This window comes from Mya arenaria, chromosome 2 (assembly GCF_026914265.1).
Source record: "Mya arenaria isolate MELC-2E11 chromosome 2, ASM2691426v1".
Taxonomy (NCBI): domain Eukaryota; kingdom Metazoa; phylum Mollusca; class Bivalvia; order Myida; family Myidae; genus Mya; species Mya arenaria.
The window spans coordinates 56,882,281-56,906,444 of NC_069123.1; the positions used below are offsets into that span (position 1 = coordinate 56,882,281).

At 33.3% G+C, this 24,164-nt stretch overlaps 1 protein-coding gene across 1 annotated transcript; it reads left to right on the forward strand.

Moving 5' to 3' along the window:
* Nucleotides 1-2,179: 2,179 nt before the first annotated feature.
* On the forward strand, nucleotides 2,180-23,605 carry LOC128222115 (neuropeptide SIFamide receptor-like). The gene is made up of 3 exons (XM_052930971.1): nucleotides 2,180-2,638; nucleotides 21,944-22,043; nucleotides 22,442-23,605. The coding sequence occupies exons 1-3, from the start codon at nucleotides 2,317-2,319 to the stop codon at nucleotides 23,253-23,255; spliced, it is 1,236 nt and encodes a 411-aa protein (XP_052786931.1). The 5' UTR covers nucleotides 2,180-2,316; the 3' UTR covers nucleotides 23,256-23,605.
* The last annotated feature ends 559 nt before the right edge of the window (nucleotides 23,606-24,164 follow it).

The window sequence follows — 24,164 nt, forward strand, 5'->3', positions numbered from 1 at the left end:
TATTATTTATTTGTAGTTAAGAAGATGATGTACTTTGTAAAAATCTTAATAAAATATCTGTTCTGTTCTGTGTATTTTAATAAAAGAAAGGAAGTATATTACTAACACTTTCACACAAATACGATGTAATAGTTAGCACATCAGTTTGTATTTGGTATAACATATCGCAACATCGGCTTAGTCGGATTCTAAAGACCCTTATTTTTTCCGAGGGCGATTATATTCGATAATGGCCGATTTGTTCCGATTATAAAAAAACATGAAAAAAAATGTTGCAGGAAAATATCTAATTAAACAAATATTGTTTCCAATGAAGTTATTTAAAAACATGCGGAATTATATTGTTTTATTACACGTGTGTAATACAGAACAAAACATAAATACAAGGTGTAAAATAATACATGGTATAAACATGGTCAGAGTTTGTGTGCAGAATACACAAGAACTTCAATTGTAGCGACTGCCAGCATCGAAAAGTAGGATACTAAGTAATTTTAAATAAGACTATTTTTTCCGCATTTTTAACAATGTATATTCTCTTGCCGTCTGTAAAATAAATGGATTGAAACTTGACAATCCTTGATGAACACACCTAGTTTTTATATAGTATATATGCATTGCGTTGTCTGCGGAGTTTTGTGCTGTTGTTCCGTGTTTCTTGTTTGTGTTTTATGTGTGTGTGTTCTATGTCTTTGGCGTTTACCTTGTGCCATTAAACGGGGTTTATGTTTAAACTTTTGGCTACTGAGATTGTTTCTGTAGTTTTTCATATGAACTAGGTATTTTTTATCAAGGATTGTTAGCTACTGCCTTGGAGCGGTCAGTAAAATGTAACTTTACTGGGGGTTTAACCCAAGTTCCTTGGAACCAACATAACAATAAAGATCTGAATAAAACATTTAGTCTCAGCATAAGAATATACACTGTGTGTTGATTTATATAATAAAGGGGGAACTATTCCATTTGTTCTGACAGACTGAAAGTAAAACATTATCATAAATCCTTTCCTGAGAGCACAGAGGATCCTAAGTCTATTTATAATGTTTATTTCGATGCAGTCTTAAATATAGAATGACTATCACTCAATTTATTTGTTTCGAAATTTGAGCTCTTGTTAATTGGCACATTCTGATTAAGTAGAGTGGCACTAATGAGTCTTACTATTTTAATTCGGTAAAATCTTTTCAGTTACTGCTTTTTCGGGTGGCACCATAAATTCATTACAGAATAAAGGTAAGGCAATTTTTTAATTATACATGTATTTGCAGTCAATAGTGCTTGTATAATTTAAAATTATATATCAAATACCAATATTGATTTTACATAGCCATCCATTGTTAAAATTGCTGACATATTAAGATTTCGGTACATAGCATCAATGATTTACGAGGAAAACGCAATTTAATGAAAGAAAAATATATCAAGTTGTATAAACAGGCACATATGACCACACTAGAATACGAAAAATATTTGGACATTTTGCTCAAAATTTTATAAAACGAATGAACCTATGTGGATACAATGGTTCTTTACCGGACTCAAGATCATGTCAGTATTGGTCGGTTGAAATATTCTGAACTAGGGATTTTATTTAATATTTTTTTTGTCATATTTACTTCGATGAAACAGTTGAAATCGTACAGTTTTTCAATATATATGTCCGTTTGCATGTCAAATTAAAAGTAAATGTAGAATGTGCAATGTGATCTTTTGTCGACAGAGTTATCTCGATGGTGTACACACATTTCGGCAAAAATGACTCATTCTAAGACAAAAAAATAAAATAAAAGTTATCAAAACGGTCAATCTGTGAGAGTGCAGCAATAATTGCTTTCATAGTGGACAAAGATGTTTGAAGGAAATTGTCTGATTTTGAAATTAAGATGCTGGGAAAAACACCAAGCACGATTATTCGTATCCTTTATTTATCTAATCATTCGGGATGAATGGTCGCCATAAATCACTGAGGTGGTGAAAACGACCGAATAAAAAGCTAATAAATACAATAAATAACAACTGTAAGGGAAGGGGAAATCGATGTATTGACGCTCACAAATTTTCACGCCAGGGTGCCCAGGGCTATGCTGGAAAAACCGTTTCCTATTATTATTTCTAGGGGCCTGTGAATGGACACTGCGTAAGAACCAACAGATGACATTCTCAGCGCACAGCACAGCCTCTCGCGGGGCGAAGCCTCTCAATATCGTTCAGCGGCGAGCAGCGCTACTACAGTTCATTCACTCTCTAATCAGGCAGTGGATACGCAGGGCTTTGCGGTGCCAAATTTTAATGGAATAATATTCATTTTTGTAAGCGATGGATAACAATTATGACTACACAACGGCTATTATAGAAAATATGTCAACATTTAAAAACAACATTGTTTACAATGATAACGTTACACAAGATGAATTTTCATTAATAAAACAACCTGTTCATTTGATAATCGTTTATACTTTAGCGTACGGATTGGTGTTTACTGTAGGGCTACTGGGTAACGGGTTTGTGTTCGCTGTGATATACAAGGAGCCAAGTATGCGGAATGTTACGAACTATTTCATACTGAACATGGCTGTTGCTGACATGATGGTCGTGCTTCTATGTGTCCCCATCACCCTACTCAGTAGCATCTTTACAGGTTTGTATATGAAACAAAATTATGAACAGTTTATACTGTACCTTTATCAACTAAAAATGGTATTTGTAATTAATTATTCTTATTTCAATAACTGTTTTAACCCAATATTTACATAAATTCAAATACAATGATTAATCAATATGGTATTCTTTATGAAAGCGTGTTTTATTCAGCTCAATTTTGGCTTTATAAGGTAAACCAATTTAATATTCTTTTCAATTCCATATGTACAGGTGCGTACCATAATTGTAATTAGTCTTCAGCTATTATTCCAAAACAAATTTCTAATTGAACATGATGATAAATTTCATTGTACACACACATTGTACAATAAGATCTATACCGTTAAACGGGCTTTAACAGTTTAAGGTTACAACTCATGTAAAATAAATAAAACAATGATAAACATATATACATTTTTAAAATGGCATTTCTTAACAAATTCAGGACACCAAAAAAGAATAACATTAGTTCCCATAAATGACCATTCGGCGTTTTTTTCTCAATTTCACGATCGAAATGAAGCAGGCTCTGTAACCGGTTGGCGTGGTGTCATTCCCGCCGGAGAAAAATCCCTTTCGTTTTAACGGTAGTCTTGAGCATTTATATTGCTTTCAACTTCATGGTGAGCTGCTTCATTTTCAAACCAGTTTGCTATGCAATAATGAAACCAATCCAACAACTACAGCAACAACAACCAAAGCAGTATTTGTTAGCTGCATTTTATGTGTTCATCTATACTTGTTTTGAACCTGAACGTGAATGTCGTCTTTTTAAACAGCAACACAAGTACCATTTATCCAGGGAAAACTTAATTATATTTACTCGCATTTTTTTCAATTACAATTTCTTTGCCATTAATGTATACAGAACAGAAGACATTTCAAATGATGAAAAATGTATGGTTATAATCATTAAAGACATAAATCGTAAACTTGCTCGTAAAACAATATCGTTCTCTCTCATCTAAATGCCTCATCAAACGCATGCAACGTTTCTGTTTTACCGTTATGCCAAACTGTTCTGTAGACAATAAAACAAATGGCCAGTTTTTGTGGCATATGTTATTTGAAATGGTCTTGTTGCGCTTATCTTCCTAATTATTACATTTGTTCTTATTGCCCTACTCTCGTTCTGATTTTCAAGATTCCTTGACTAGTATCACGTTCTTGTAATTGATTTAGTGTTTTCTTTCTCTTGAACAAACTTAATCTTGCGTATGCCAGATAAATCAAATTGTATGGCACGCGTTCCGCATATATTTCCCATTTTTTGTCATTAATTACAGAATTGTTGAGAATTTCAAACGATGATTGTCAGAAGAGATATAGGAGCCAATAAATGGTTCAAAGTGCTAGTGATCAGTTAAGGGATTACCGCATTGCAAAAATGAGCTATAATGACTAAAACATGTTTTTGAAAACTCAAGGTTAATGGGTTTTTTTTGAAGATTCAATCTTCAGCAAGCATTATCATTATCCTTTTGTTACACGTTAAAGGCAAATCATAAGGGGTGTTAAAACAAAGATACTAAAAGCTGTAACTATTCAGCAAATGTTGATATTTGCTCAAATATCGTCTTTGAAGACCACAATATTCATAAGCGTTATTAACGTGTTGCGTGATTGATTGATATGCATTATCACGTGATCTATAATCAATGTATCCTTAACAGGTCAACATATCCACCACTTTTGTTAAAGTCCCGTTGGCCGTGTGGACAAGCAGGCTGTTTTCTATTTGATTCTGAACCCCAATGAAACCTAAATCCTTTTTTGCTATAACTGTATATCTTTTTCTGCAATTTAGATATCATAGAGTAAAATAATGATAAAATAAGTGTTTTCAGATGCATTACCGGGAAAACTAATACTTGGTCCAAAAACATGAGCGAGTTACCTTAATGTGTGTTTGAAGGGCCACTACGAAGAAGGGAGATTCTAAAATAAATAGTAAAAAGAGCATTCGCATATAAACGCAGAATTTGTTTAAACATATTATTAATTTGCGATTCCCAAATAATCAACATTATCCCATAAATGATGTCTCGAGGCTTTATGGTAATGGTTCATATTTTGATGGGTTTAATCATTTACGCACACATACAGATACCTTTTTGAGTAAAGTCTTATGCGTTTGGACACAGACAGTTTTTTAATGGCAATTTTGTAAAATGTGCTGAAAAACTTAACACAGCAAAATATGAATCAAATGGTGATGTTTTACCCTTGCCCAGCAATGTTATAGTGTACCAACATTTACTGATTTGAATTTGTTAAAACATGATTTATTTGACCTTTCCCTATCATTGTATTTTGGAAGATGTTTAACTAAGCACGCTGATAAAACGCCATTAGAATTGGGCAAACTGATTAAAAATAATATGTATTTCCATGTCTACTTAATCAAGTGTCAATATGTGTCCGATTATTCCAGTTATATCATATATCATTTTACATGATTTGAAGAATGAACTTAACAATCAGGTCGCCTCATGCTGTCTTAGTTGAGTTCCCCCGTTTAAAAATAGCGCGGAATGGTTTTTCCGAGCAAGTCTGTGTGTATCTTTTTGAATACTCTTTGCATATCCAAAAATTTACTTTGAAATATTGAAGATGTTCGTCTAAGCAGTAACGTTGTGAAACTTGACGTAATGGTACAAAATAGTTTATTTATTAATATTAATATTATTTATTTTTAGTTTATTAATCATATTTCGTTTTAGTTTCAATTTCATACCTATTATGTTATCGTTGTAAATATTTTGATATAGTATAGCATTTTTATCATGTAAAATTACTTCACGTTATAAATATGTTAAATCTTGAATAATCTTGATACTTAGATACCTATAGGATTTGGTGCAACTTGGTTATTAAAACGAGTTTTTAAAGTCGATTTCTTAAATAATTATCCTTAGCTATCAAATGTTATATTTAACGCACCCATATAATTAAAATGGTAATTCTTCAATAGGTTTACACCCAGTGCCTTCATCAGAATTCAGTGATAGAGAATAAAGTTCTTAGATATGATAATGAATTAACTTAGAAATAATTCGTTGGTATTGCTTTGTAATTCAACATAATCTCAAGTGGTTTAGATTTAATAAAACAACCATGTAAATCACCACACAGAAAATTGTAAACATCTGTTCAAAAAGGATACTTTACTGTTCCCAATCAGCGAAGAATCATCTGTATTTATTTTGATTAAAATACGCCAAAAACACGCACGCACGCACGCACGCACGCACGCACGCACGCACACACACACACGCGCGCGCGCACAACACAAACACCAACAAACGAATACGCAATACTATGTTTATTTTTGGCAAATAAATGTATTTATAGTTATAATGTATACCAACTAAACAAATGAAATATAGATGTCTTCCAAAAATGATTATTTTGTGTACAAAAGCTGGATATGAGAATATACACTGATGTCAAAGGCGACTCACAAAATGAAGTTCAATGGCTTACATATTCTGTCACAATGGGTTTGTGGTCATTTGGCAAACACATACGGCATCTAATTATTTCGAATCTGCTTTACTCTTCTTTTTACATACAAACAAATAGGTATTTTATCAATATCGACAGTTAGTCTTTTCTCATAAGGTTCGCACAGATTGACGCTATTAGGAATGCATCTCTATTTCATTTGCAATTCCGTGATACCTTTATTGTAATGATAACCAACGTAAAGCAAACATAAACATACAATATATGACGATAAACATATTGTGAAGGAGCGAAGTTATCGCTCCCAGAACACAATTATTTTTCCTGAAGCTTGGATAATTCAAAATAACTTAAATGATTCATGTTAGAGGAATAACGTCGACAGTGTTGCAACTACCAGTGTTGTCGACGAACATTCTCAAACAAATCTAGACAGCCATTCTCAGACTTTCAATGCATTGTGTGTGCCAGAGAAATCTCACACCGGGTTAAATTAAACATTGTCTTATAAAATAATATTTTGGCTTTTTTGTACTTTGATAGTTATTAATAAGCCATTCTACCAGAAAGGGGTATACAATGTGTCCGTGAAATGTTAGTAACGAGTGGTAAGACACATCTCTCTTCCTCGTCGGCCCATCGTAGATGCTCTTATACCTCTCCGGTTTCAGGGGATACGATTATTTATGGGTTTTTTTGTTGTAAGTAACATACATTGGTCATGGAACTACGTAGACCAGTTTTAGCTTCCTACCATGCACATTATAGAATTCCACGGATAACAAATTATTAGACATTGATCATCAAATGACATGTACGTGTAATTTTTGACTTAATACATTATAACACATATTTTTCTTAAATAATAGATCATAAATACAATCAATAACATCATACAGATCAGCAGAAAGGCTCTTATTGTAGTTATCATCACCACTATTTTAAGTCGTATTTACTTGATCACTAATAGATCTAAAACAGTTCCCTTTAACCCCTTAAATAGTTCGTTTTCCTCGGAAACCAGCCTGTCGGAGAAGCATCTACCATAGGCCGTCGAGGATATCTAGATATAGACACGCCGTCAAAATAGAAGTAGTCATACTTGTACTGTGCTAATTAGTTAACGGAAATGATTCTATAATTCGTGCATATTTGAAGTGGTTGGTTCATTGCATGCCAAAAGCAAATGTGGTATATAGTCAATGATTTATTGTTTTAAATCCTTCTACAACTTTCCTTAATTAAAACCCGAATATTAGACTAAGCCAGTTATCAGACTGCAATAATCTTAGATAATTGGCAATTACGGAGGTGGTGTTATTAGTTTATTTTTGTTCTTTTCGAAATAATGAGACCAGCACGATACGCTAACCTCTTTTCAGCTTCTGCCAGGAATCTACGAAACAATGAATTTTATTGAGTGGTTTTACAATGGTCGATTTAAAGCAGACTTAAAAGCGTTATGTTGTTGGTAATGGTGCGTCTCCTTCATTAACACCGTAAGATTCAAACTAGCATCAGCACCCAGTATTTTGATCGAAATATGTAAAAGACACACTATACAGTCAACGTTCTACTTTTCTACTGTTGTCCTTTTTCAACGAGGACGTCAATTGCTAAAAACGAACTTTGAATGAATGTGATATCCAAAGAAAAAGTAAAACGTTGATGTTCTCCGTTATTCGTGTATTAGATTTTTGCAACATTGCTTTTGCGCAAAACAGAGGGGTTATACTATTTTGAGATTGAGTCAGAATATAGGGCAATTTGTTGAACTCCTGAGACGCCAATGTTAATTTACTATTATTTCCCTCGAAGATATGGAGCGTACATACACTAGAAGACTTGTTTTATGTATATATTGAATTGCTAATGGACGATAGCACGAACTGTTGCGACCTTATTATTCACAGTTAATAATTTGTACGGCCTGATATTTTCTCCAAAGAAAATATACAAATTTAAACTTGACAGTTTTCTTGAACGAAAGCGATTTCACGTGTCCAATATAATTTCTGATTTCTCACTTCAAAACAGTTTACGTTTTCATTTTTATTTTTTTTTAGCTTTTTAAAAAAATCTTAACATATGAGAAACTTCGAGGAGGTTTAAATATGCAAGTTTGAAAACAAGAGTAAGTAGTGAGTAATTGTTCGGATATCTTTAAAGCTTGAATTGTAAATAACGAATAATGAAATAGAAAGGTTCCACAAAACTTTTTTATAATTTTGCTAAATTCGTTGAATAAAATTGCATTATATGAGGTCTAATAATAGCTTTTATACGGAAACGCCTGCTAAGTGGTCATACGTCTTATTTTTAATGTCAATGTTGACGAAATTGAAGTAATTACATTCTCTCTTGTTCCATGTCAATTTCTCATCAGAAACAGTTCGGGAAATAGGCAATATACATATGCAAGTTTGATTATATTAATGAACTATCATACCATATTATTATATACTTTCTAACAAGAAGTTCAGGAATTTTGCTTCTTAAATATAAACTTGACGAGTTGAATACATTTTTGTATTTTACAACGAATGTCATAGTATATATTTATCACACACACAATTTTCCAACGCTTACTGCAATAACCTTTCCCGCGCTACAAGCGCCTGATAAGAATCCCTTTATTAACAAAAACCTGTGTAGTTTACACCGTTGAAAACCAAATAAATATGCAAGAAGTAAAACAGATATACTTATGTGAAAAACTACAGAAACAAGCTCAGTAGCAAAAAGTTTAAACATAAACCCGGTTTAATGGCACAGGGTAAACGCCAAAGACATAGAACACAAAAACAAAAATTCACAAACAAGAAACATGGAAGAACAACACAAAACTCCACAAACAGCACAGTGCATACATACTATATATAGAAAACTACGTATGTTTATCAAGGATTGTTAAAACCTTACAAGAAGAACAAATCTTTTTTTTTCTTTCTATGAAGTCTACACGGCATGAAACAATGTGAAATGTGTTGTAAGCGTTAGCATTGACGCCAGGGCGTCAACAATGTCAGCATATGTACACAATTCAAAGGAACATTTTCAAAAAAGGGGAGCAAATATATTTATGTTCTGAATTGCCTTGAATACATTTTAAAGGCGAAAGTTTTGCCAGTTTAATGAATATTTTGCAAATAGGCGGATATACTTTTCGACCTACCACAAGAAAAACATTGCATTGTTTAAAATAGTTCATGTCGTGCCCGGAAACCTGCATGTCGTGGCATGTACTTAATTGGCGGTCTGCAACTCTTTGATTAACGATTTTATGAAATAGCAGACATCTTCTACTACTCATTGTCAATGTTGCAGACGACATTTTTGCAGTCTGAAGGTTTGGTTACGATGTTTTATTCATAAATGCATAGATAGTGGTAAGAATACGGCTAGAACTCTGATTTAATATCTAGAGGCATGGAAACTATCAGAAAATGACATATCACGTGGATATAATTTGTTTTCGAAATAAGCATTTTGATCGGTGTTTGTTCTCAGATGACAGTTTACGATAATGGAATAACCTACGGGTTATTTGGTGCGTACGATTTAATTCTGACAAAGTTTGGTAACGTTTATTTTTTTAAGATGTTTCAGTGTCACAAATACATTTAAAAATAAAATAATCAATATGTGATAGATAATTGCACCTATTTCAGTAATCTCAAAAAATAAAGGACCTAGAAATGTGTATAATTTGTACCCTTAATAGATTGTTTACATGCATAGGTACATAAATGATAAATAAATGACTGGCAGTGAAGCAAGAGCATATTTTTATACAAACAATTAACCAATGAACCAGATAATTTGCATATGCTCAGAAATATGTTTTATCTTAATATGGTTGTATTTCTTACATACATATCTTTATTTTTATATATCCTTGATATCCGTACATCCATTACCCAAATACTTTGAGAATTATATATGCATTTCGAGTAAACCATTATTACAATCTATACAAATTTCCAAATAGTCTGTAAGTGTATACAAAATAGAACTTATATTTGGGACATCAGTTTACTTTCATCAAGTTATTTTGTTCATAAATTTATATCAAATGGAATGCTATGTGAAAAAGGCGTAATACAGAGAGTGAACAATTTGACACATTTAATGCCCGTGTGTTATCAGCTAGCCGACGACAAAACCCGGATATACCTTGAATGAATTATTCCTCCGTGATAAAATTATATTTGCTTAGAGAAAGGGAAATTAGTTCACGAAGTATTGCGTTCTGTTTACCGAATGAACAAGATATGTTAACGGAAAGAAACGTATATATGTATGTATAAAATAACATTTTGTGTCTGGAACTTCGCTGAAACAGTATATTGGTTTCATCGCAATTGTTTCTTGACAGACAAATGGAAACGAGTCTGCAAGTCTCGAATCTGTCATTGCTATATTAGAGTCAACAGTGTTTAGGTTTGATGCCTTACGAGGAATCAAGTATCTTTACTCACTGTCTTTAACGTGATAAATTAGCATTTAATATTTTCGAAATTAAACCTCCGCAAACTCCTAATCGATCCATTTTTATATTTACAGTGTGTCAATGTAACTTGCGGTAGCTCGCTTAATTATAAGCAACCGGGACAAAAAAGCTCGAATTTCCGCAGTGCAACAAAACTAGCGTTTCAACATAATTCCCAAAGAAGTCTTTGTCCTTTGGGGGTAGTTTTGGTGTCATTAAACCAAGCCCAAATCCGTTAGAATACCCTTATCATGTTATGCTCACAGCGGGTTTAATATCGACACTTAAAAAAAAAAAAGTTATGGCCATTTTACTTTTCCTATATATAAGATTGAAATGGGACTAAAACAATCAGTTTTATTTCATCTCGTGAAAACCAAACTTTCATAGTTCCACTTGTTGCTGCGCCACTCGTGGTCATATTACTTTTCGGGCTTACTCGATGAAATAGAAGCGTTATCTTATTCAAACAGTTTTTGTATATAAGTTTAAGTGATATATCATGTCATTTTCATTAATGCTGTTTCCACTCAAGTGAAACTATCAAATTCAACATTTTCAATGCCCATATAGACATTAGCTTCATTGCTGGTTAATAAAAGAACCGTAGCGTTCAATATGCCGGGACTATTAACATCGTGTAACTTTTTACTCGTGGCAATGCCACGTTCGTTAATTCCCTTCTTTTTGTGTTATATATGTAAAGCCTCCAATCACCACTTAACAAGACTATTCTAATAAACCTACTGGTTATCACTGCCATGCATAATTTGTACCAGTCAAGTAGTACTGTCTGCTGTTAAAGTACATCCAAGGTAACACAACCTCACTAACGAACCCATAACGGTATTCACATATAGCAATATCTTCTTTATACAGTTTTGTGATTGATCTCTTGCAGACACATTCTGCAATGGTTATGGCTGTTGAGATCACGCAAAGGTTCTTTTACCATGTTTGAGTGTGCTTTTTTCAAATGTCCATCAACACATCACACGCGCACAATATAGGTTGATGCAAGTTGTTTTTATTGCACAATCATGTTTAACTCATTTGACTTCGTTGGAAAACACAAAATCATATGATCTGTGTACAATTTGTTTTATAATATTAGCCATTATAAATGTTGTTGTCTTAAATAATAACTACGTGGCAACAAATCCTCCAGTAACAAAAGCCAAAATATCCCTTATATTTTTAAAATCTGTACACAAATCATATGTATTTTTTATTGTTTTGATCTTTAAAGTCAAATGAGCTAAACATGATAATGCATTAAAATGATATTTCTTCATCAACTTCATATAGTGCCCTCACATCGAAACGGCAACAAGAAAAAATGAGCCTTACCGTGAGTATACATAACAACGTTAGTGACTTATACTGCAAGCTATTTATTGAACGTTGTTCTTGACAACATGGTATAAAACACATACGTCATAAGCAACCCTCGCGATCGAAATTATACACTCTCGCTAAAGCGCTCGTGTTTAATCTCAACAACTCGGATTGTGTGCGACGTTATCATTACTTTAATGTTCTTAGATTATTTTCATATCCCTTTGATCTATATTTGGGATCGTTTTGTGAGTTATAAAACAGAAATGATAATACTCATCGCTAGTAGGATTGGCGAAAGGAAGTGCTTTCACATGTCCTGCTTTTATTGAAATGTTTTATTCATTGACACATCCAATGCGAATATCAATTCGATTTACGTGCTTTGAGCTATCAAAAAATAAAAACAACAACAACAACAACAACAACAACAACAACAACAATAATATTGCATTTAGCCACAACGCGATTTATGTTCAGAATACAGCCTACATTTTGAGAAAATCAATTTGTAGATATGCAATCATTAAATCATAGGCTTAATCATAAATAATTTCACCGTTTGCTGGTGTTTAAAGGTTCGCCTACTGCCACTCATCCGACACACACCCCCTGCGTCAGATTTTGCGTTGTCAATGTATCAGCCAATAAGGTTGTATTCTAAGTCAGTTAGATGACTTGAAGTAATTTCTAAATTATTATGATTGGCTCGTTTGCTACGCTCATTCCGCCCATTCTTATACATAAAGAATTTACTTTATGTCATCTTACTATTATTTCTTCGGTTTTGTTTCCTGGACGATTGATATCGTAGATAAAAACCAATCCCGACCATATTAACTAAGATATTCAATTACTTTGTTCATTTCTGTAAATAAATGTATTTTAAGAAAGCAGAAGCAATTATCTTTACTTTCTCTGATATAAATGGTTTAGCGGCAGAAAACAAAATATTGACTTTGATTCCCTTTTAAAATATATTATAAAATTTGAAAAAAAAAAATAAAAAAAAAATAAAACAACATAATATCAGTGATCAAGTCCCTTTAAAATTGAAAGTGTACCAGAGAAGCTTTGTTCACTTCTTACAAAACCATACATTTTGTTTCAGGAAAAGTTTTTTTGTCTGATTGATATCGCTAGGTTGCAGAATCCTTTTTTTATCTAAACATAGACTAATGATTACGAATGCAGAACAGGTTTATATGCTCCGATGCTGCGGTTTTGATCAACGATTATGTTAAATATCGGTATTTCAGTTTATGCTTTCCGGTGGTAAATTTAAATATAACTGTGGATTATATCTCAATAAACTCATCGTTTGAAACATTTTTACAATTTTCTAAGAATGTACCCCTTTCTTTGTAAAAATGGTATCATACACGCATACAATGCCGGTAAGAAAATGCAATGACTTCGTTTAGTTTCGCAAAGCCACTTGTGAAATATTACCCTTGGTGCTCATTCGGTGAGCTTTATTGCATATCTTAAACTGAAAAAACACACAATTATCTTTTATTAAATTCACATCTGTTACGCCGTAGCACACATTACTGTAACTCGGGTCACATGTTTTCTAAGGCCACGTGTTAATGTACCCAAGATCACAACAAATATATATATATATATATATATATATACAAAACTATAAAGGTTGTATTAAATATTTTCATTGTAAAACACAATATTTTAAAAATTCTTAATGACCATTCCTAGTTTACTGAAAGGAAGGATCTGCTTCAATGCGCTGCCAATCGTTAAAAATTTAAACATAACTTAGCAAAACGCTTGCTGTTTCTAGATGCCTTTTCTGGAAACTTAATATAAAACAATGACGCTTAAACCAAGAAAATGAAAAAAGAAACCCAGAAGAAAATATTTGGAATATGTATGCAGTTATGTAGATAAATTCAAGAGTGATATGTAAAAACATTGTGTTGTATTCGCAACACACATACTCAACTTTTATTCTAAGCAATGTTGTGTTTACAAAATCGACAAGAGGAATTACAGGGACAAGCCCAGTGCCCTTACATTCAAGGACAATCCTGTTTAAAGGCACACGATTCAACGCCAAGGAAACGCTTAATAAGAGACACAACGCTTCCAGATAACGTACTCATCGATACGCCGTCAAAACCAGCTTTAAATGTACAGTGCCCATATGTTATCAGGAATGATTCTTGAATTCGTGCATATTTGAACAGTTCATTGCATGCCAAAAGCAAATGTGGTATACAGAACATGATTTATTGCTATAAATCCATCTACAATTTCCCATAATCAAAGCCCCAAGTATTAGACTAAGCCAGTTATCAGACTCCGATAATCTAAGATTATTGGCAAGAACGAAGGTAGTGTCATTAGTGTATTTTTGTTCTTTCGGAAATAATGAGACCAACACGATACGCAAGCCACTTCTCAGGCTCTGCCAGAAATCTGCGAAACAATGAACTGAACTGAGAGGTTTTGCAATGGTCGATTTAAAGCAGACTTACAAACATAATGTTGTTGGTAATGATGCGTCTCTTGCATTTACACCGTGGGATTGAAACTAGCATTATTGGCGTATATTATTCTGTTCGAATTATGTTAAAGATAAACACACGATACTGTCCACGTACACCGCCTATAGTTGTTCTTGTTCAACGAGGTCATCAAATGCTCAAAACGGACAAAACATTAAACTATGAAATTAAATATCAAAATGGAAATGAAAACGTTAATGTCCTTTTTTATGGAGTAGACTTTTGCATCGTTTTGTCTCCGCATAACAGAAGGATATAAAATTGAGAAACGTTTAGTCAGAATAAGAGTCAATTTAGATATTACCATTTGTTTAATTCCTAAGAGGCCAATGTTGATTTACTACTATTTCCTCGTAGATACAGAGCGTACATACTTCAGAAAAATTGTGTTAAATCATGAATATATTGAGTGGCTAATGAACTCAAAAAGCACGAACGAATGTAACTTATAATTCACAGCTTATACAGCATGAAAACAAAATTTATAAGTTTTACAGTTTTCTAATATCTATATGAAACGAAAGAGAGTTTATGATCCCAATATAATTTCAGATTCCTTACTTCATAAGATTTTACGATTTTAATTGTTCTTAAGAAAATCTGAAGCAAATGAAGAATTGTTTAGCATAATATCTGCAATTTTGAAAACATGAACAAGTAAAGTGTGACTGTTCGGATATGTTGAAAGCATGAAGTGTAATTAACGAATTTACGAAAGAGTACCAGCAATCAAACAAAGCTATCTTTCATATTGTATTCAAATAATTGAATGAAAATGTATCATACTTGTTATGGCTTTTATACAAAACGCACAATAAACGTTATTACGTCTCATTTTCAATGTTGACTTAATTGAATTCGTTATATTCTCTGTTCTATATCTGCTTACCAATGTCAAGTCAGAGACAGTTTAAAAAAAAAAGCAAAAATACAATAGTGTTTTCCCCTGGTAATATTTACAGGTTGATTGAAGTTCTGAACTATGATTTTGAATAAAGAACTATGCTGTTATATATAAATGTCTATTCAACAAGGTCAGAGAAGTATTTCTAAAGTAAATACTGGACGAGTTGAATACATAGAGGATATTTGTTTATTTCAGTGTAAGATCGTATTTTATTTCACGAGTGTCATAGACAAACATATTTTGTCTACGAGTGGCGAAACTTAATGAACATAATCATAACATATCAATTTAAATTGATATCTTCACTGTTATTATTTCACTGATAAAACTCCATATTCCATCGAAAAGCATGAATACTGTCTTGTATTTGACAGCGAGTGTCTTTGAATCACACTCGTATGTCTAACTAAAGACATTTTGATTGGTTGATATATTGAGTAATGAGTTTTTTTAAATGCTGTTTCAACTTCATAACATTAATTCCATAAGCTTATGTATTTTTTACCGTTGGAGGCAAATACGTAAGTGAAAAAAAGCATACTGACTACAAGAACATAAAATGAAACTATTTTCTACGAAATTCATACGTCATTATATATCATGTATTGTTAGCATCAGCATAAGCGTCATGACGTCAGCAAGGCAGCATGTCTTTAAACTATTGTAAAGAAATATTGTCAGAAAAAGAACAGGGATTTAATTTCTAATCTTAATTGAATTGAATTGAGAATACTTTTTTATTATGCGAAGTGATACAGTTTTTGACCGAATCCAAAAACAAAAACATTGTTTAACAGGAAGTATCTTTAAAAACATGCAATAGAGATTGCATTTGGTTGAATTATTGTTGGATAATTCTTGAGTTAAGCAGCTTTCTGAAAGGAAAAACATAACCATGGACAGTATGACAGAAAAAACTCGTGTAGTTTTGAACACAGATATGTTTCCTCCCTAAAAAGGTAACGAAACGCCACGTGCTGTATTATTATATTTATTGTAGGGCGTCAATATATATGGCAAACATTCGTTTAGACTATTATAATTGACCGTCAAAGGCCAAATTTAAGGAATGTTTGGCATCATACTTCCCTGCCGTGCATCTCCTGCTAATTGCACTGGTGTTACAGTAGGGGCCAATTTCCTGTATATTTTTTTATGTCTCAGTGCCATTAATGGTCCATTTCTATAATAAAACGTATTTACTTATAGAAGGCTTAAACTAGGCCTTTAATATATAATAAGGTTATAAACCAATTCAATTGTGACTTGCAACTGAACGGTCTTTTACAATGTAAAAATATCAACATTAACAAACTCATTATAAAATTAATGTTTTACAAACTTAAAAGTACATAATATAACAAGAAATAACTCTTTATACTACTTTTATTCCAATAGTAAGAATTTCCTTCTTTATGTATATGGTCACAGTCAGCAGTACCCTCGTTCTCTATATCGACAGCTAATTGGTTAGCTCTTTAGCACGGCCCAAAATGACATTTTTGACCCTTTAAAAATGATCTGTCCTACTTTTCATGAATAGTAGTTCGCAGGGAAATAACATTATTAGACTTTAAGCCCATTTGCGACTCTCCTATATTGTATTTGTCTTTTTTAGAAATGACCAAGGGGATTTCTAGTTTTAGTTTATACTGACCTATGAAAATCTGATTTGTATTCATTTCATTTCTGTGAACTTCACAAGAAGTCAGATTGATTCTAGAAAGCCTAACTGCCCTGCAAGATACGGCAAGTGATAAAATGTTGGTCTGCAACTATGCTTTTTAACCTTTAAAGCTGCTTTCTCACAGATATATCAGTTTTACAACTTTATTATATTTTGTCTTGGAAAGAGAATTTTTTTGCGTAAATATCTGCAAACCAATGATATAAGATTGCTGACAAAAAAAAAACAGATCGTAGATTTTCATATTACTGTTTTATGGCTTAAACCGTTACTTACGGTTCGAAAACTCCCCATAAAAAATCATGTTTTTTAAATTAAATATAAAAAGCTGCGATCTAATTTTTTGTCAACAGTCTTATATAACTGGTTTCCATGGAAATTCGCAAAAATTGGCTCGTTCCAAGAATAAAAATAAAAAAAGTTGTCAAAACGTTCAATCTGTGAGAGTGCAGCTTTAAGGAGCGATTTTATGAATTAGCAGACATCTTCTTCAGCTCATTGTCAATGTTGCAGGCGCATTGTTACAGCCTCCTGGTTTTATTACGATATGATGTTTATTCATCAATGCATTTAGTACGATTAAGGCTAGAACTCTCAGTTTATTTCTGACGGCATGGAAACAGATTCAGAAGATGTGACTAATCACGTGGATATCATTTTTATTTGAAATAAGCATTTTGATTGGTGCTTGTTCTCAAATGATATTTTAAGATTTTGAAATAATGTCAGCGAGATTTGATGCGTACCTTTTAACTCTGACACATTTCTGTAACGTTGGTTATATCAAGATGTTTAATTGCCAGAAATACAAGATAAGGTGACATATTAAATACATGATATATTCAAGCAGCTGATTAGCTGCTTATTATTTTTTAATCTGATAAGATTGAGCATTCTCAATAGTTAAATGATCTAAGAAAGTGAATAATTTTCTACCGGCATAGGTACATATATGGTGGATAAATAAATGCCTGGCAGTGAAGAAAAGTCATCTATATTCAACCAATGAACCAGTGAAGCGGATAATTTGCATGTGTACTGAAATATATCTAATTTAAAAACGGTTATATTTCTATTCGCATATTCCATATACTGACACATCTTTATTTTATGATGATTTTCTTTCCTTGATAACACACATTTTCCAAATATTCAGAGCATTGTATCTACATTTCCTAGTAAGTATAATTACATTCTATATAAACATTAAACAAACTCATGTTTAGGATATCAGTAACGAGTCATCTTTTCAAGCCATTTTCGTTACCCCCCGCCTTGAAAATGCGAGGGGATATAGTAATGGTAGGCGCGCTTCCGTGCGTGCGTGTGTGCGTCCGTCCGACCCACATTCATTTCTTTGCATCTCCTCTAACATTTTTTATGCGTTTCTACCAAACTTTCACAGATTGATGATCATAAAGTGAAGCAGGGCATATTGTCGGGCTTTCCCGATTCGACCATTTTTAAAAGAGTGATTGCACTTTGGTTATTTTACATTTAAAATTGGTTTCTTCGCAACTCCTCTTACGTTTTTCATGCAATATCTACCAAACTTTCACAGATTGATGACTATATAGTGACGCAGGGCATATTGTCGGGCTTTCACGATTCGACCATTTTTGAAAGAGTTATTGCCCTTCGGTTATTTTACATTTAAAATTGGTTTATTCGCAACTCCTCTTACGTTTATTACTATATAGTGACGCAGCGCATATTGTCAGGCTTTTGCAATTTGACCTTTTTTGAAAGAGTTATTGCCCTTTCTTAATTTTACTCATTTCTTATGTTCCTGAAAAGATGCCCCCATGAGGCGGGGGATATAGCTGTCTGTGACCGCTCTTGTTAAACGTAATGTTTGGTGAATAAACACGCTATATATTAAGAGAGCAATTCGACACATTGGTATGCCCTTGTGTGATCAGCTAGCTGACGGCAAGACGAAGAATGGATGAATAAATCCTCCGTAATGAAATATTATTTTTGGAGGAAGGGGAATAAGAACACAAAGAATTGCGTTCTGTCTGGTGAACAGGCAAAAAAAAAACGGTTACGGAGAGAACTTCTGTGTATATCTACAAAATAACAATTTGCGTCCGGTACTTTGCTGAAACAAAAAACAATATATTTGTTCCCGGCAATAGTTTCTTGACAGATAAGTGCAAACGAGTCTGCAAGTCGCGTATCTGTCATTGCTATATTAGAGTCAACAGAGTTTAAGTTTGATGTATTACGAAGAATCAAGTATCTTCACTCACTGTCTCTAACTTGATAAATTTGCATTTAATAGTACGAAATTGAACCTCCGCAAACTCATGATCGATCCACTTTTTGTTTACAGGGTGTCAATGTAGCAGCTCGCTCGTTTATTAAATAATCGTTAATTATTTGGCATCATTATTCTTAGCCAAAATCCGTAGGACCTCCCCTATCTTGTTATGCCCCCAGCGGGTATAATATCAACACTTGGAAAAAAGCTTATTAGTGGCAAATTTAGTTGACCTCTCTGATGGATGGAAATGAGACTAAACTATTCAGTTTTATTTCACCACGCGAAACCAAAAGTTCACAAAGCCACTTGTGGTTGCGCTCCTCGTGAACATATTCCTTACTCGTTAAAACAGAGATTATGTCTTATTCTAAGAAACAGTTATGGTATATGAGGTTAGGTGATAGATCACGTTATTTTTACTACCATTGGATTCACTCCAGCGACATTATCAAATTGGGCATTTTCAATGACCATAAACACATTGGTTTCAATTTTGTTTAATTAAAGAAACGTTGTGTTCGTTGTGCCGGGTTGAATTTGTTTGAATTGCTGTCACGAAATTACGTCATGTTTCAATAAACGTCTAATTGTTGACATGCATTGTAACAATAAGCATAAATCAAAAGTCTTATTATCAAAAGAAAGATAAAATTTGTTCCGCTTGTGATCACTTATATTTACATTTCATTTGTGTTTGTGTATATTTCGGTTAAATAATCGGTGTTTTTTTCCATCCAAAATCAACATATATCTTCTACGTCATAACTTTATTCTTGTACAGCCTCCAATTACCACATAACAAGACAATTCGTATCAACCCAATTTTTATCACTACTGTCTGTAGTTAAAGGTGACATATCGGTATACACAAATAGCTAAAAACCAACCATATATTTTGTTTTGTGTTGGATCATTAAAGTTTGCAGACACTTTCTACAAACGTAATGGTTGTTCCCATCACACAAAGGTTGCTGTACCATGTTTGAGAGAATTTTAATGTTCATCTACACATGAACTCCCACATCGGAACAATAGACACACTTCAACGAAATTCACTTAAACCGCACATCAGTTATTCAACGTTGTCATTGGTAACATGTACACGTCGATAGCTACCCTCGAGATTGAAACTATACACTCTCGCTAAAGCGCTCGTGTATAATCGTAATAACTCGGGCCGTGGGTGACGTTACAACTACTTTAATGTCTTTACAGCCATTTTATCTCTGTTTGGGATCGTTTTGTGAGTTATAAAACAGAAGTGATAAAACGTTTCGCTATAAGGATTGGCGAAAGGAAGTGCTTTCACATGCCCTTCTTTTATTGAAATGTTTTATTCATTAATACATCCAATGCGAATATCATGCGATTTACGTGCATAGAGCTATCAAAAAATGAATATTAAACAACAATAATATTGCATTTACCCAGGACATTCCAGATGAAAGAGTTCAAACCAATCCCGACTTTGACTAAGATATTAAATATTATTGATCATTTCTTAACGAAATATTTCTTTCGAGAAAGCAAAAGCGAATATCCGTACTCTTTCTGATAATTATAAATGATTTGGAGGCAGAAAAACAAGAACGCTCCGCCGTTGAATAAATTGTTTCATGAAATTAATGATATAAAAACAGACTAAAACGAACACAATTAAAATCACTGTCAAGCTGATGGTAACTTGCGTAATATCTAAGGAATGTTTTCTTTTCTCCCAATTGCTTTTTGGTGGTTTTACCACTGTATATAAAATCTTTTGGCAACCAAATTACTTGTTGTAATGTAAGTGTGCTTAAAGTTCGTCCCATGAGTATCTTTTAAAGAGATTAATTTAAAGCTATTCGTGATATAATGAACTATCCATGTTTTCGTTTTATTCCTTTACCCGTTATGTGTGTCATAACATGATACCTTTAAAAATGCTAACGTAATTGTTTAGATAAACTATATAATGATTTGCTCGTCAATAATGTACAAGAACTTTTACTTAATATAGAAACGTTATGGTCATTTGGAATAGTTATCAGTCTGTCTCGAAATAAAGGCGCAAAACAACAGAAGGCGACCAAACAACGCATGGATACCACTATATTATAAATGGACCAAGATATCAACAAACATATAACATATATCGTATGATCATTTTTTTACATATAAATTAATTGGAATTAATGTTGCTGATTTTTACATTTTTTTTTAATTTTACTTTCGATATATTTGAATTTTATATTCAACTGCTATACTTTTTTCAAAAACGCTTATCATAAAGATGACCCTGTGGCTTTAAAAAATCGGGTACTGAAGAATTAAGGTCTTAGAGGATAGAATGTCAAAATGGTAAATTTAAAATTATTATTGTTTTTAGTCTGACTGACCTTCTTTGTTGAACGTTAAGATATCTGAGAATTTGTGGTACGGGGTATATATTAAACGTTTTAATTTCTTGTCTTTGAATGTAAGGAATTCTGATATCAAAACCAACTGCTTATAAAACGATAAATGATCATGGATATCTCATCAACGATATTTATGATAGCTAGAAAACCATAGGTCTATGACTATGTTTTCCTCAAAAGCAAACACGTAGGTATCTCTTTTTTGTCTTTTGCAGGCTGGCGATACGGAGCCTTCCTCTGCAAGGTGACACCTTACACACAGGGGGTAGTGCAGTGTGCGTCCGTCAGTACACTAGCTGCTATCGCACTAGACAGGTAGCGTTATTGTTTGTATTGTATTTCTTCGTTTTCCTCGTCAGTAAAGTTCGTATTTTGTTTGTTCTCATAGCTATTTGCGTCTATATTGTCGTTTTTGCAAAATGGATTAACTATTAACCATATCAGATATGTTTTAATTGCACTGATGACGGTATTAATATTGATGAAATTGGACTCGAATCTCTGCATCTAGGATGTTAACAGGACATGGCATGAAGCGATGTTAATCTTTATGGGCTATCGCATATTTTCGTGAGTATTTTTTAACACCTGTTCTTCCTCATGATACTCAGATTAATTAAAAGAACAGACGCAATGAAAATTGTTAAATGGCAGCGTCTTGAATAACAGAAAACATAAATAGCACATTAAGATCGTTATCCCTGTATTTTCAGGTACCTGGCAATATGTTATTGCAGACACTCTAAAATCTCCTCATGCGCCTCTCGTACTACGATTGTCTCAATATGGGTGTACGCGTCCACGATCATGGTGCCCCTTCTTGTCTACTACCAACAGTATCATCACCCAGACTTCCCAGAGGTGCCCATTTGTCACCAAATCTGGCCAACCTATGACCTTCAGAGAGGATATTTCTTAGTCTGCCTGTTTTTCTTGTGTTATGTAGTTCCACTCATCATGATTTTACTATGTTACTTGCTAATTGGCGTGAAGGTCTGGCGGAGAAACGCACCTGGCGTTCATACACACGGCCGGCTAATTATTTACAAGTCTAAAATCAAGGTTTTAAAAATGCTGGCAGTTATTGTGATTCTGTTTGCGTGTTCCTGGCTGCCATTGTATGCCATTTTCTTCAGGTACTATTTTGGACCACCTGAAATGTCAGAAAGTGAAAACAATTTTATTTCAAAAATAATGTTGCCAATCGCTCAGTGGTTAGGGGTGTCGAACTGTGGAATGAACCCAATCATATACTGTTTCTTCAGCAAAAAATACAGGAGGGGATTCAGAAAAATCATCTACTGCAGACTATTCCGTTTTAAACGGCAGAGTCGCACTGCGCATTCACTTTCCACTCGGTGTATAAACGTCGACAACTCCAGTATGAACCTGGTTGACAACCATCAAGTGAATCACCACCCAGAAAATAGGGTTTCCAGCAACAAATACATGGTCGTTGCTTTCAATAACGGAAAAATGACTGTGTCTTTCAGAAAGGATAATGCATCTGACGAGTCCAGCTTTTAAGCTATTGATTTCGGGAGAATCTGGGTATACTACTAGTCATTTGGAACGCTTTTTGCCGTTATTTTGTCCAATTATTAGCCTTTGTAAATGTTAAAAAAGAACATCGAGTCGTTTAAATTCATCTGTGAGTTATTTTAAAAACACACACCTCATATTCTTGGTGTGGATTGGGAAGTATCTCATCTCAAATCAAAATAAATACAATGCAGTTCGTAAGTGTATCCATATTAACAGATTACCATCTTTACGTTAATTAAATACGTATTTTATTGTCTTTCATATATTTGTGTATTTCTCTTGGTGGAAAACCTGTTTTAATGAATACTTAATTAAATGTAATAAAGGCTTAGAAAAAGGCTGCACATTATTTTAAAATGCTCCCATTTATTCGACCCGTGGTCAATTCACAATTGTTTAATGATGTGGACAAAGTGGAACTACTTATAGAATGGAGGTATTTATTGATTTTATATTATTCCCTTGATGAACGTACAAATGACCATTACAACAGTTATCTTGCAGCATGGCCGATGTACACAACTCTAGTATTTTAAGTACTGGCTACACGGCTGTGATTTTTAACTCATTACCACGACTTACAAACTCGTTCACCCGCTAAAAATGTCATGGTCACGATATACTATAAATTAGTTATCTCTGACTAAGTCATTGCAAAGAGATAAAAAAAAAACACCCAACCCACCGTAGTTTACTGAACGGGTAAAGCTGTCTAGTTTAGATCTTTGGAAAATCGAAATGAATGTTTAACGACTGCTTTTACTTGCTTCGCTTGAAAGGCTATAGCGACAATGTTAATTGTATTTCTTGTTTCTGTCGTCATAAAATATACAAACAGGAAATTGCAATTTAAGAACTAAATCAATGTTGATGGTTTAATTAGTTGAATCT